This window comes from Leptodactylus fuscus, chromosome 1 (genome assembly GCF_031893055.1).
Source record: "Leptodactylus fuscus isolate aLepFus1 chromosome 1, aLepFus1.hap2, whole genome shotgun sequence".
NCBI lineage: Eukaryota > Metazoa > Chordata > Amphibia > Anura > Leptodactylidae > Leptodactylus > Leptodactylus fuscus.
In genome coordinates, this window is record NC_134265.1 from 7,088,754 (window position 1) to 7,104,775 (window position 16,022).

Below are 16,022 nucleotides of genomic sequence, written 5' to 3' on the forward strand. Positions count from 1 at the left end.
CTGTAGATGTCCGCTTATTCCAAGGACTGTGTTTATTATTTTATTTTCATCATTGACAATTACTACTAAAATTTGGAAATGTTCATAAGATGATGAGTGGACTGAGTTATTAGAAGTTTTGGTTTCATCAAAGTTCTTATGGAATCCTATCAACTCCAAAACTGCAATGGCATTTTGCCTGGTCATGAACGATGATATAACCCAGACGTGATGTTCTGTAGAAATCACGGTTTTTGTCTGTATGCAAATGAGTTCTCTTGTAGCACTGGGGGTGGGACCCAGCGCTCAAGCAGCACTGGGGGCGTCCCCAATGCTGCGAGAAAAATCTCCAGCGCTGCCTCCAACTTCTTCAGGAACGGCGTCTTCACGTCTTCTTCCGGAGCTGGGTTCAAACTTCTAGGCCTCGGGCAAAGCCAACTGCGCTTGCCCGCGGCCACAAGAAAAATGGCCGCTTACACAGTAAGTACAGTGGGGCAAAAAAGTATTTAGTCAGTCACCAATAGTGCAAGTTCCACCACTTAAAAAGATGAGAGGCGTCTGTAATTTACATCATAGGTAGACCTCAACTATGAGAGACAAAATGAGAAAACAAATCCAGAAAATCACATTGTCTGATTTTGTAAGAATTTATTTGCAAATTATGGTGGAAAATAAGTATTTGGTCACCTACAAACAATCAAGATTTCTGGCTCTCACAGACCTGTAACTTCTTCTTTACGAGTCTCCTCTTTCCTCCACTCATTACCTGTAGTAATGGCACCTGTTTAAACTTGATATCAGTATAAAAAGACACCTGTGCACACCCTCAAACAGTCAGACTCCAAACTCCACTATGGTGAAGACCAAAGAGCTGTCAAAGGACACCAGAAACAAAGTTGTAGCCCTGCACCAGGCTGGGAAGACTGAATCTGCAATAGGCAACCAGCTTGGATAGAAGAAATCAACTGTGGGAGCAATAATTAGAAAATGGAAGACATACAAGACCACTGATAATCTCCCTCGATCTGGGGCTCCACACAAAATCTCACCCCGTGGGGTCAAAATGATCACAAGAACGGTGAGCAAAAATCCCAGAACCACGCGGGGGGACCTAGTGAATGAACTGCAGAGAGCTGGGACCAATGTAACAAAGCCTACCATCAGTAACACACTACGCCGCCAGGGACTCAGATCCTGCAGTGCCAGACGTGTCCCACTGCTTAAGCCAGTACATGTCCGGGCCCGTCTGAAGTTTGCTAGAGAGCATTTGGATGATCCAGAAGAGTATTGGGAACTGGAACTGTTTGGTAGAAACACAACTTTTCGTGTTTGGAGGAAAAAGAATACTGAGTTGCATCCATCAAACACCATACCTACTGTAAAGCATGGGGGTGGAAACATCATGCTTTGGGGCTGTTTCTCTGCAAAGGGGCCAGGACGACTGATCCGGGTACATGAAAGAATGAATGGGGCCATGTATCGTGAGATTTTGAGTGCAAACCTCCTTCCATCAGCAAGGGCATTGAAGATGAAACGTGGCTGGGTCTTTCAACATGACAATGATCCAAAGCACACCGCCAGGGCAACGAAGGAGTGGCTTTGTAAGAAGCATTTCAAGGTCCTGGAGTGGCCTAGCCAGTCTCCAGATCTCAACCCTATAGAAAACCTTTGGAGGGAGTTGAAAGTCCGTGTTGCCAAGCGACAGCCCCAAAACATCACTGCTCTAGAGGAGATCTGCATGGAGGAATGGGCCAACATACCAACAACAGTGTGTGCCAACCTTGTGAAGACTTACAGAAAACGTTTGACCTCTGTCATTGCCAACAAAGGATATAACAAAGTATTGAGATGAAATTTTGTTACTGACCAAATACTTATTTTCCACCATAATTTGCAAATAAATTCTTACAAAATCAGACAATGTGATTTTCTGGATTTGTTTTCTCATTTTGTCTCTCATAGTTGAGGTCTACCTATGATGTCAATTACAGACGCCTCGCATCTTTTTAAGTGGTGGAACTTGCACTATTGGTGACTGAATACTTTTTTGCCCCACTGTATACACACACACTAAGGGCTATTTCACATGGGGATTCCGCGTGTGCACATTTCCGCTCTGGATTAGGCCCAAATCAATGAGCCTAGTCCGGAGGGTGCTGTAGCGAGGTAGACGCTGCTGCTGAATCAGCCGTGGAATTCGCCTGTAGTAAGAGCAGCTCGCTTCTTTTTTCCACTAGTGGGAACAAACCGCTAGTGGAAAAAAGAATGCTAGCGGTCTACAGAGACCTCTATTGTGAGGAGGATTTTGTGACAAAATCTGCCCCCTCTTGTCCGTGTGAACTAGCCCTTAAACAATATATTTTATGTGTGTATAAATATATGCAGTGCCAACAATTTATAAACACTAAAAAATGTGGATAATTATACAAGGGAAAATAAAGATCAGCTATGGATCCATATATTGTAAGATGAAATATAGATATAAAAACGTGTCCCATTATTTATAGTACTACCATTCCTGATAGGTATTATATGTTTCTTTGAGCAGCACGGTGTGTGTTTATAACCCCTAGTATATGAGATTTGTAGGTTTACATCTTCCCAATGAATAGAATGATGCCAATGACTGCCAGAGATAATGGAAGGCTGAGCTCTACTTCCTATCAGCCTTCCCATAGAGATGACTGGAGCAGTAGTATAAATGCAGGAGCCCTGTTCTGGTGATGGCGGGGTCAGGATAGGTGATAAGTGTCAGAGCAGTGGGGGATGGCTGCTGGCATAGATGAGAAATTTAGGAAAAGGATGGACGGCACTCCAAATGATTTCTTTATATTGTGTATTTTATTACAACATATCAGACTCCATGTATGATAAGAAGCCGCTGGTAAGCTCACATAATCATAGAGCTCGAGGACATAATCGATAAGCAACGTTTCTGTCCGAGAATTTAATAAAATTTTTTGTTATTTTTTTTCTTGATAACAAGTTTGATGTAGTAGAAACATATTGACTTGGACATCCCTGTCCTTAAGGTTTGTTCATACAACACTTTTGTCTTTACCCTTCCCCTGGGTTAGGTCCTGGGGTTCAAGAGGCAACACTAAATGCCTTGACTACCTAACCTCGCCCCTTCTTCTCCACCCTCTTACTTTCCGCCCTCCCTTCTTCCGCTTGCCCTATTCTTTTTTCTCTTCTCCCTTTTACAGGTATTGCCTTCCCGGAGAAGAATGCCTACACTTCAGTTGTGCTCCCTGAACATCAGAGGCTTCCACGTGCCACAGAAGAGGACCCGGGTACATGCACAAGATAAGGGTTCACATCCTACTGCTACAGGAAACCTATTGTAAACTGATATATCGCTCGCTGGTACCACAGCTCCATCCCTGACGGTAACTCAAAGGGAGTTAGCGTTGGCTTACATAACCACCTCCAAGTCCCAGTGTCCTGAAGCATGGGCTAGATACTTGTTTATAGAAATACCTGTCCATCAGAAATTATTTATGAGCTTTAATTTCAATCTCCCAAACCAGAGTCACACTCAAATCTTTTGCTCCTTTTTTTGTGCCTTCTGCTGAATTTTCTGAAGGGTTTGTGGCAGTGGTGAACCTAGCCCCTCTGCTGCCTGAGGCGGTCGATCAAAAGACGCCCCCCTTCCCCTGGACTGAAGACCGGGGGGTGGGGGTGGGGGGTTAGTTTGGGGGGCGGCGCAATTAAGTTTTTCTTTTGATCGTCCGCATTAGCTAGCGGGGGGGGGGGGGAGAGAGAAGGAAGGTGGAAGGTGTGTGTCTATATATATTATGTCCCATAGCGGCCCACCCAACTCCAGCGGCTGTGGAGCATAATAGTGGTTGCAGGGTGCTGCTACTCTTTTTTTTAAAGGTATGACGCAAGGGGGTGCATATAGGTTTCTGTTTAGGGAGTGTCCAATCAGACTCCCCAAACGGAAACCTGAACGTAGATATGAAACGGGCCTAAGCATCACATTATAAAATACAATTTTAGTATGTGTAATGGTAGACATGTATAGAAGCAAATACAGATAAATAGATAGATAGATAGATAGATAGATAGGAGATAGATAGATAGATAGATAGATAGATAGGAGATAGATAGATAGATAGATAGATACAGTGTTGGCCAAAAGTATTGGCACCCTTGCAATTCTGTCAGATAATACTCATGTTCTTCCAGATAATGATTGCAAGCACAAATTCTTTGGTATTTTCTTCATTTAATTTGTCTTCAATGGAAAACCACAAAAAGAATTGTCAAAAAGCCAAATTGGATATAATTCCACAGCAAACATAAAAAAGGGGGTGGACAAAAGTATTGGCACTGTTTGAAAAATCATGTGATGCTTCTCTAATTTGTGTAATTAACAGCACCTGTTACTTACCTGAGGCACCTAACAGGTGGTGGCAATAACTAAATCACACTTGCAGCCAGTTGAAATGGATTAAAGTTGACTCCACCTCTGTCCTGTGTCCTTGTGTGACCACATTGAGCATGGAGAAGAGAAAGAAGACCAAAGAATTGTCTGAGGACTTGAGAAGCAAAACTGTGAGGAAGCATGAGCAATCTCAAGGCTACAAGTCCATCTCCAAAGACCTGAATGTTCCTGTGTCTACCGTGCACAGTGTCATCTAGAAGTGTAAAGCCCATGGCACTGTGGCTAACCTCCCTAGATGTCGACGCAAAAGAAACATTGACGAGAGATTTCAACACAAGATTATGCGGATAGTGGATAAAGAACCTCGACTAACATCCAAGCAAGTTCAAGCTGCCATGCAGTCCGAGGGTACAACAGTGTCACCCCGTACTATCCGTCTGCATGAAAAGGGACTGTATGGTAGGAGACCCAGGAAGACCCCACTTCTTACCCAGAGACAGAAAAAAGCCAGACCGGAGTTTACCAAAACTTACCTGAGAAAGCCAAAATCGTTCTGGAAGAATGTTCTCTGGTCAGAGGAGACAAAAGTAGGAAAAGGCATCAACATAGAGTTTACAGGAAAAAAAAGAGGCCTTAAAAGAAAAGAAGACGCCCCCTACAGTCAGACATGGCGGAGGTCCCTGATGTTTTGGGGTTGCTTTGCTGCCTCTGGCACTGGACTGCTTGACCGTGTGCATGGCATTATGAAGTCTGAAGACGACCAACACATTGTGCAGCATCATGTAGGGCCCAGTGTGAGAAAGCTGGGTCTCCCTCAGAGGTCAGGGGTCTTCCAGCAGGACAAGGACCCAAAACACACTTCAGGTCAGCACTAGAAAATGGTGGTGAGAGAAAGCCCTGGAGACTTGTAAAGTGGCAGCAATGAGTCCAGCCCTGAATCCCATAGAACACCTGTGGAGGAGGAGAGATCTCTTGGTGGCAGTTTGGAGAAGGCCCCCTTCACATCTCAGGGGGGACCTGGAGCAGTTTGCCAAAGAAGAATGGTCTAAAATTCCAGCAGAGCCTTGTAAGAAACTCATTGCTGGTTAGCGGAAGCGGTTGTGCGCAGTTATTGTGTCTAAAGGTTGTGCTACCAAGTATTAGGCTGAGGGCGCCAATACTTCTGTCCGCACCAGTTTTGGAGTTTTGTGTAAAATGCTCAATGATGTGACTTTATTTTCATTCTCTTTTGTGTTTTTTCATTGCAAACAAAATAAATGAAGATATTACCAAAGAGTTTGTGCTTGTAATCATTATCTGGGGACACCGAGGATTATCTGACAGAACTGCAGGGGGGCAATACTTTTGGCCAAAACTGTAGATAGATGGGAGATAGATAGATAGATAGATAGATAGATAGATAGATAGATAGATCTGAAAAGACCCCAGAGTATAATAATTATTTATGGGTGTCCACAGTGGGACATAATACTGTGTGCAGGGGTCACTATGGTACATAATACTGTGTGCAGGGGCCACTATGGGGGATAATACTGTGTGCAGGGGCCACTATGGGGGATAATAGAACGCACAGGAATGCGTAGGAGGGGGTCGGTCGAGGTCTTCGGTGTCGGTCGGGGTGGGGGGCATGTCAAAAGTTCGCCACGGGGCCCCGCCATTCCTAGTTACGCCACTGGATAGGAGATAGATTGATAGATAAATAAATAGAGAGATAGTTGCATATACTTACACATATACCCATCTACTTACACACATACAGTCATATACAACATACATACACACATACAGGACTCACACAGTATAAGACACATAATGTAAACACATATATACATATTTTACCCAAGAATATATACTTACTAGAGATGAGCGACTAGTATTCGATCGAATACTACGGTATTCGAAATACTCGTACTCGATCGAGTACCACTCGCTATTCGAATGGAAAAGTTCAATGCAGAACCAGAATTGATTGGCTGAATGCTATACAGTCGGCCAATCAACGCTGGTTCTTCTCCTAACTTTAGAAGTCTTCTCCGTGCAGCTTCCCCGCGGCATCTTCCGGCTCTGAATTCACTCTGCCAGGCATTTTCTTGTAGTGCGGACATGCGCAGTCGGCTCTGCCCAGGCCCGATGCCTGGCAGAGTGAATTCAGAGCCGGAAAATGCTGCGGGGTCGCTGCACGGAGAAGACTTCTCGGAGGATCCAGCCCGACCCTCACTCGTGGACTTGGTAAGTATAATTTGATCGAATGTTGCCTACTCCTGAAATGAGCATTTTCCCCAGGGAAACTATTACTAACAGTGATTGGCAGCCCCTGCAAATGGCAGTGATTTATCTGCTGCCGATCTAGTCCTGATGGAAAAGAAAGTATGGGGCCCCTGAGGATGTTTGTTCCCCCCCCCCTCTCCTAACGCGGACCCTGGATAGATGCCTAATTGCAAAAGGACCTTTGATGACATCATCACTGACATCATCAAAGGTCCTTTAACTTTAATACTGTTTACTGTGAGGTGGCTGTCTCACGATGCCTCATTAGAGGTGTGGCCCTGGTTTGTAGTCATGGCAAGGGAGCTGAACTTGACCACAGATGCAATAATGGATTCCTCCATTCCTCCAAAGCTCAATCATTCTGAAACTACTACTGAAATCTCTGCAATGTGTGAATTCTCTGATGTTTAACAAGATGTGATTTCTGAGTAAAACATTTCTCACATTGTGGGCATAAAAATGGCTTCTCCCCTGTGTGAATTCTCTGATGTCTAACAATAGTTGATTTCTGGGTAAAACATTTCCCACATTCTGGGCACGAATATGGCTTCTCTCCTGTGTGAGTTCTTTTATGTTCAATAAGATTTGATTTTTGAGTAAAAAATTTTCCACATTCTGAGCATGAAAATGGCTTCTCCCCTGCGTGAGTTCTTTGATGTTCAACAACATGTGATTTTTCAGAAAAACATTTCCCACATTCTTGGCATGAATATGACTTCTCCGCTGCGTGAATTCTTTGATGTTCAACAAGGTGTGATTTCTGAGTAAAACATTTCCCACATTCTGGGCATGAATATGGCTTCTCCCCTGTGTGAATTCTCTGATGTCTAACAAGAGTTGATTTCTGAGTAAAACATTTCTCACATTCTGGGCATGAAAATGGCTTCTCCCCTGTGTGAGTTCTTTTATGTTCAAAAAGATATGATTTGGTGATAAAACATTTCCCACATTCTGGACATGAATATGGCTTCTCTCCTGTGTGAGTTCTTTGATGTTCAACAAGACTTGATTTACGAGTAAAACATTTCCCGCATTCGTGGCATGAATATGGCTTCTCTCCTGTGTGAGTTCTTTGATGTTCAACAAGATGTGATTTGTGAGTAAAACATTTCCCACATTCGGGGCATGAATATGGCTTCTCTTCTGTGTGAGTTCTCAGATGTATAACACCTCTTTGGCATCCTTCATTTTGTTTAACAGACTGTGATGAATTAGAAGAAAGATCTTTCTCCTGAAGGGCTGAGGGTACATCTGAGGTAATGACATGTTTTTCATATGGATCTTGTGCGATACCATGATCCTCAACTTTATAATCTGTAGATATCAGATGTCCCTCTGAGCTCCTGGTACAGTCATCTGACAAGAAGAAAACTGATATTATTATTGTTGAAAACCATAACTTATTTCCATGATAAAATTGATAAGATCCGTCAGGAAATAACTGTCCAATCCCCAGGTGGCATTGATTCCCTCACCTACCATAGTACTGACCCCCTCACAAACTGCAGAATGTCCATTCTCATCTTTTGAACCTGTTACAGAAGAGGAAGTCTCCCAGCTACTTTCTTCATCTAGCCCTACAACCTGCAGTAGTGACCCTTCCCCTCACACCTTCTCCAATCTCTGTCAACTGCTGTCACGGCTTACCTTACTAAAATATTTAACCTCTCTCTCTCTTCTGGAATCTTCCCATCCTCTTTCAAGCATGCGGTCATAACCCCGCTATTGAAAAAACCCTCCCTGCACCTGTCCTGTGCTGCTAAGTATTGACCCGTCTCTAACCTCCCCTTCATCTTTAAAATCTTGGAACGCCTGGTCTATTCTCGTTTAATCCGCTATCTCTGTACTAACTCTCTGCTTGACCCCTTACAATCTGGCCTCCGCACTCTGCGCTCTACTGAAATGACCCTTACAAAAGTCTCCAATGATCTCCTGACAACAAAACCTAAGGGTGACTTCTCTCTTCTTATTCTTCTGGACCTCTCTGCAGCATTTGACACCGTTGACCATCAACTCCTCCTCACTATGCTCCGCTCAATCGGCATCAAGGACGCTCTCCTGGTTCTCCTCTTATCTCTCAGACCGCACTTTCAGTGTATCATTTGCGGACTCTGTTTCTTCCCCTTGCTGTTGGGGTTCCTCAGGGCTCGATCCTAGGCCCCCTGCTCTTCTCTTTCTACACGGCCCCCATTGGACAAACCATCACCAGCTTTGGCTTTCGGTACCATCTTTATGCTGATGACACCCAATTATACACGACGAAGCCAGGAAGTGGCGAAACACGCGTCGCGCGCACCTCATCTGGGTAGGCTCATTATTAATATTTGTATTAACAGTGCTAGGTGTGTGGTCTGTATATGTATTCACCTTTTTGTGTGGGTATATAGTTTATTTATGTTACTGTGGTTCACCTCACCATTATCATTATTTGTTACTATGTAACTCTTATTACCTGTTTTTACATTGGGTGTATTTGTTGGTGTTTCACATTGGTTACATGTAAGACCTTGCCTGCTGCTTATTATTTATATTGTACAACATTGAGCCTCCCATATTGGGGTTATCATGTTTCTTTTGGTCCTTCCCATATATATTACAACATTAACATTGTCATATTATGTTTTTTATGCATTTCAATAAAATATCCTATATTTATTTACAAGTGATCCTGTCTTTTTGACATAGTTTTTATTATTACATCTTCCCGTGACATCACCCCTGCACTAATACAGAGCACAAGTGACTGTCTCTCTGCTGTCTCTAATATCATGTCTTCGCTCTATCTGAAACTATTTCTCTCTAAGACTGAACTACTACTGTTTCCACCATCTAACAGATCTGTCCCTGATATATCCATTGTAGTCTCAGGCCTTACTATAACTCCTAGGCAGTAGGCCCGCTGCCTTGGGGTTATGTTTGACGCAGACCTTTCCTTCACCACCCATATTCAATAACTCGCATGTTCATGTCACCTCCACCCCGAAAACATCTCCAGAATACACCCTTTCCTTACCAGAGATACACTAAAGACACTTATTGTCTCTCTGATTCATTCTCGCCTTGACTACTGTAACTCTTTACTAATCGGTCTTCCCCTCACTAAACTCTCCCCTCTACAATCTATTCTGAATGCAGCGGCCAGGCTCATCTATCAGGCTAGACGCTACAGCGATGCCTCCGGTCTGTGCCAGTCGCTACATCGGCTGCCTATTCATTATAGGATAAAATATAAAGTTATCCCCCTCCCCCACAAGGCTCTCCATAATGCCGCACCTCCATACATTTCCTCCATCATCTCTGTCTACCGCCCAACCCGTGTTCTCCGCTCACTCAATGACCTAAGACATCCTCTATTATCAGAACCTCCCCCCCTCGTATACAAGACTTCTCCCGAGTTGCACCACTTCTCTGGAATGCTCTACCCCGGACAATCAGATTAACTCCCAATTTCTACAGCTTCAAACGCAAACTAAAGACACAACTTATCAGACAAGCCTATCACAATTCCTAATGTAAACCCATCTGTACTGTAATTAGAATCCCTAAAATTAACCCTTCTCTGTTCCCTCTCCCACATTACCCCACATGATATGATGCCATCTCAGGCTAACTCTATATGTCCAAGCTCAACCACATGTTAAAGGACACAACAGGTAACTGCTCATAACGTTTTATGTTTGTGTAATGACAGTAACCTCTATTACAAAATAGCCTTACCCCTGTATAAGCAATGCCGCCCCTGCTACCTCTTGTGTTACCCCCTCTACCCCATAGATTGTAAGCTCTTGCACGCAGGGCCCTAAGTCCCATTGTGTGAAGTGACTTTCTTTATAATGTATCTGTCTGTATTTGAACCTTACAAATTGTACAGCGCTGCGGAATATGTTGGCGCTATAGAAATAAAATGTATTATCCTACTAATATTATAAATGTGAAAGTTTGTGTGTTTGGATGTTTGTGAGTTCGGATGTTTGTTCCTCAATCACGCTAAAACGCCTGGACGGATTTGCGTGCAATTTTCCACAAACATAGTTTTCCCTTAGGACTGAGTCACAGGCTACTTTTGGTGCCACTAAACAACATGGCTTCCTAGCAGGAGATTCACAAAAGCAGGACTCCTAGCCCCAGCTATAGACTCACACACACTGCCTGGCATTTCCTGCCTCAACCTGCCTGCACACTCCTTACTGTCACCTCAGGAGTAGCCCTCACTCTACTCACTCACATTTACATATAGCTTTCCACTATACATACACAATACAACACATCACATTGTAATTACATGTATCTCCTATCACTGCTATATACAGTACCTGATACATATATACTCCTGTACACAGGCTGTATATACTATATAATTACATGGATTACCTATCACTGCTATATACAGTACCTGATACATATATACTCCTGTACACAGGCTGTATATACTATATAATTACATGTATCTCCTATCACTGCTATATACAGTGCCTGATACATATATACTCCTGTACACAGGCTGTATATACTATATATTGCATGTATCTCCTATCACTGCTATATACAGTACCTGATACATATATACTCCTGTACACAGGCTGTATATACTATATATTACATGTATCTCCTATCACTGCTATATACAGTACCTGATACATATATACTCCTGTACACAGGCTGTATAACACATCACATTGTCTGTATCACAACATACACAGTATAACACATCAAATCACATTTGCTAGCCCACCAAACTTTTTAAAGCACTTTTACAGTTTCACACGTCTGTGTCCGCCCAATTCTCAACTCACCGCAGACGAAGTCGCGGGTAAAAGCTAGTTATTTATATAACTTTATAAGTATATTCCCCACTGAGCTGCCGCTGCCTGAGACGCTTCAGACCATGTGAAGAAGTGAAGTCAGTGGCACAGGCAGCAAACGACGGCAGCGCGGCCTACTTCATTAGTATTCACTGTGCTGAGACGGAGGTCAGTGATAGTGACTAGTAATGAAGCGGGGCAGGAGACGCCACCACTGCTCTAGGTCACTGTAGAGGTGAACACAATCCCTGGCTGCTTAAATATGGCCACTTATGTGGAATAATACTGTAGGACGCCATAAATCTTACTGTATTACACCCCATACACACAATAGAATCCAAACCACATCTGCTGGATTTCCCAGCGTGAACTCACCGCGGATCTGCTGTCCCATACAGTATGTAGTAGGGTCTGTGGAGTCACAAGGAAGCAGGGACTCCTAGCGTCATAGATCACTAAGATACGGGGAGTCCTGGTGTGTGGACAGAGTTCGGGCTGGGAAATGGGACTGATGTACAGACCAGATTTTCTAGTCCGGATTCCATAGTGTGATTGGGGTCTAAGGTGAGGTTTACACAGTGACATTTGTAGAAGCTGCTTCAGGAATTCAGAAGAAGAATTTTTCCGCTTTACCAAATCAGCCCCCGAATCTCCATCAGATTCCTTACTGGCCAGGCCGGATTTTCCACCTCCCATTTATTTCCATAGAGCTCTGAGGTGGAATCTGCCTGAAGATCGAGCAGGAGGATTATTTTTCCGCCCCTGAAATAATCTGCTATATAATTCTGGAAAATTATTTCCCTTCACGAGGACTGACAGCCGGTGAGGAAGAAATTTACCTCGTTCACATCGATGTCCAGTCCATATTCCTGCTGTCCGTTCTATTCTATACTACATTTATTACCCCCTATAGCGGTATCACATTTATATTCCTGTATTATTAGTATTTTACCTGAATCGGGGAACAACAAATAGTCTAAACAATGTCTGAATAGAATCAGTGACCCTTCTGTGCTTTATATAGTGGTGACTCCTCACCTGGGCGGGTCCCTGTAGGAATGTCCTCCTCACACTCCTCATCACCACTCACATAGGACTCTTCCTTTATTCTCATAGATATAGCATTAATGTCACTCACATCTTTATCCTGATGGAAAATCTGGGAAACAAATAATGTAAAAGTCACCGGACAAATGGGGAAGTCACAGAGAATGTTCTAGATCATTAATCCGCATGAGGATGAAAGATGTCCTGACAGTAGCTGCAGGTCTGTGAGAAGCCGGATAAACATATTAGATGGCGGCTCAATGACACCGCCCATGTATATAACCATCTAATACTGCTGGATACAACAAGACTGACCACAAGGACTTCACAGCCCGTCTACACATCATAGGGAATATCTCCATCTACCTGATCATCATCCTGTGGAAGAAGAGGACTGGGACATCTCTCCGGTGTTGTCCTCTTACTGGATCTACCTGTAGGAAACACAGACAGGGACTGAATTCATTCTGTACATACAAATACTGGAAGTCCATGTGTATATAGTCATGTCTATTACCTGCTGATGTGAGGGGCTGCTGGTCCTCCATCATCACCTCCTTGTACAGGTCCTTGTGTCCTTCTAAATACTCCCACTCCTCCATGGAGAAATAGACAGCGACATCCTGACACCTTATAGGAACCTGACAACACAATGATACAGTCATCACCCCGACCCCTCCAGTTACTGTATAATGTCCCAGCATTCCCAGCAGTGTCACCTCTCCAGTCAGCAGCTCCAGCATCTTGTGGGTGAGTTCTAGGATCTTCTGTCCATTGATCTCCTCCTGTATCAGGGGGTGAGGTGGAGGCCCCGGGATTAGGGTCAGAGTTCCTCCATATCCATCATACACAGGAGCCTGACAGCACCCACTAGAGGTCTTCTTCACTACTGTGTAATCCTGGTTATGGGGAGACACATTAATAAATCTCACTACATACATGTCCAGAGTCCATCACCTCTCCAGTCATATCATCTGTTATTACTATAGATAAGAATGATGTCATGATGACATCATCAGAATCTCTCACCTCTCCAGTAAGCTGGTAGATGATCTCTAGGGTGAGATTTAATAGACTTTCCGCCATCTTGTTCCTGTCTCTTTCCATCCTTGATGGATCAATCAGGAATATTCTCTTATATAGAAGATACTGAGAGGATTCTATATTGTAGGAACCTGAATGGAGAGAAGATGAGACAATGTAATCACTACACGGAATCCCATGGAATAAATAGGATTAGTAGGAATTATAAGGGGGGCTTCCGGATCATATATATATATATATATATATATATATATATATACTAGCAGGAGGACGCGGCTTCGCACGGGTATATTTCATTTTTTGTTTGTGTAGTGGCCCCATAAGAATTGTCCAGTTTTGCACTGGTGTATTTTGTATATCGTTTGTGTGTGTCCATAAGTGTCATGTGATCATGTATAAAAAAAACAGGTGTACCGATCAATCACTCATAATCACCTCTAACGGTTTGCCCAGAGGTGATATTAAGCCAAAACAATGCCAGGAAGTTTCCACCGGAGCTATTCAGCAGCAGCAAGGGCATCAGCACACGCAACACAATTGCCCTGTTACCGCACAGCTGCAATATTGAGTCCATACAGGAGGACAGTGTCAATAGCCTGTAAGGATACTCGTGTGTATTCATAGTACACTTGATAAAGGGGCTAATCCCCGAAACGCTATCCTGAGCGTTGTGTATTAGAAATCATAATAAAGTGCGTGTTGTTTGTAGACCTACGGAGTAGCACAGTTTTCCTTTCACCCTCTGGTCCTTCTCTACATGTGTTCATGTGTATCTCATTTCAGGTATCAGTGAAAAACCTGTGATCGGCTGTTATAGAGACCTGGAGTAAAGCTGTGTGAATGTCACCTTGTGTAACAGTGTCATCCACAGCACCCTGCCCCTTTAAAGCTGACATAAAGTAGTGAAGAAAAATGGCTGGGTTGCTATGGAATCCTGGAGTAAAACTCTAATATGTGGTACTATGTGCAGAGCCGTGTATCTAATCCTCCGGTGTATGGTACTGTGTGCTGAGGCACATATCTATTCCACTGGCATGTGGTACTGTGTGGAGTGGCATGTATCTAATACTCTGGCGTGTGGTACTGTGTGCAGTGGTGCATATCTAATCCTCTAGCGAGTGGTATTGTGTGCAGTGGCGCGTATCCAATCCTCCGGCGTGTGGTATTGTGTGCAGTGGTGCATATATAATCCTCTGGCGTGTGGAATTGTGTGAAGACGCGTGTATCTAATCCTCTGGTACTTGGTACTGTGTGCATACCCACGTGTCTAATCCTCCGCGTGTGGTACTATGTGCAGATGTGCGTATCTAATCCTCCGGTATTGTGTAAAGACGTGTGTATCTAATCCTCCGGCATGTGGAACTATGGGCAGACGTGCGTTTCTAATACTGCGGCATGTGTAACCATGTATAGACACACGTATCTAATCCTCCAGCATGTGGTACTGTGTGCTGACATGCGTATCTAATCCTCTGGCGTGTGGTACTGTGTGCAGACGCATGTATCTAACCCTCCCCGTGTGGTATTGTGTGCAGTAGTGTGTATCTAAAACTCCGCCGTGTGGTATTGTGTGCAGAAGCACGAATCTAATCCTCCATTGTGTGGTATTGTGTAAAGACGTCCGTATCTAATCCTCCAGCGTGTGGAACTGTGCGCAGATGTGCGTATGTAATCCTCCGGCATGTGGAACTGTGTGAAGACTTGCGTATCCAATCCTCCAGCGTGTGGTATTGTGTGCAGTGGCGCGCATCTAATCCTGCGGTGTGTGAAACTGTGTGCAAACTAGCGTATCTAATCCTCCGGCGTGTGGTACTGTGAAAATGCGCGTAGCTAATCCTCTGTCGTGTGGTACTTTGTGCAGACGTGCGTATCTTTTCCTCTGGCATGTGGAACTGTGTGCAGACGCGTGTATCTAATCCTTTGGCATGTGGAACTGTGTGCAGATGAGCATATCTAATACTGTGGCGTGTGTAACTGTGTGCATTGTGTGTATCCAATCCTTTGGCGTGTGGAATGTGGGATTATGTGCAGTGGCACGCATCTAATCCTGTGGCATGTGGAACTGTGTGTAGACATGCATATTTAATTCTCTGGTGTGTGGTATTGTGTGAAGACGTGCGCATCTAATCCTCCGGCTTGTGGTATTGTGTGAAGACGTGCGTATCTAATCCTCTGGCGTGTGATATTGTGTGCTGACCTTAGTATCTAATCCTCTGGTGCAAGGTACTTTGTGCAGACGCGCGTATCTAATCCTCTGGTATGTGGAACTGTGTGCAGACACGCGCATCTAACCTTTAGCCATGTGGTATTTTGTGCAGACACGAGTATCTAATCCTTTGGCATGTGATACTGTGTGCTGTCCTGTGTATCTAATCCTCCGGCGTGTGGTACTGTGTGCTGACCTGTGTATCTAATCCTCCATCGTGTGGTACTTTCTGCAGATGCATGTATCTAATCCTCTGGTGTGTGGAACTGTGTGCAGACGTGCATAT

The 16,022-nt window shown here is 43.9% G+C and overlaps 2 protein-coding genes across 2 annotated transcripts in view; one reads left to right on the plus strand and one right to left on the minus strand.

Moving 5' to 3' along the window:
* Nucleotides 1-16,022, plus strand: part of LOC142194383 (uncharacterized) — a 386,321-nt gene that overhangs the window by 19,617 nt on the left and 350,682 nt on the right. The window lies entirely within an intron of this gene.
* LOC142200223 (uncharacterized) lies at nucleotides 6,886-8,865 on the minus strand. Its single transcript, XM_075270420.1, has 2 exons — nucleotides 8,838-8,865; nucleotides 6,886-7,951 (listed from the first exon to the last, which is right to left on the minus strand). Exons 1-2 carry the CDS (start codon nucleotides 8,863-8,865, stop codon nucleotides 7,008-7,010), a joined length of 972 nt encoding a protein of 323 aa, XP_075126521.1. The 3' UTR covers nucleotides 6,886-7,007.

Bases quoted from the DNA above. Each gene is read 5' to 3' on its own strand.
- LOC142200223 (XM_075270420.1), bottom strand. From the start codon at position 8,865: ATGGTACCGAAAGCCAAAGCTGGTGATG. The intron at 7,952-8,837 runs GTTTGTCCAATG...TGATATCTACAG, and splicing joins GAAAGCCAAAGCTGGTGATG to ATTATAAAGTTGAGGATCAT.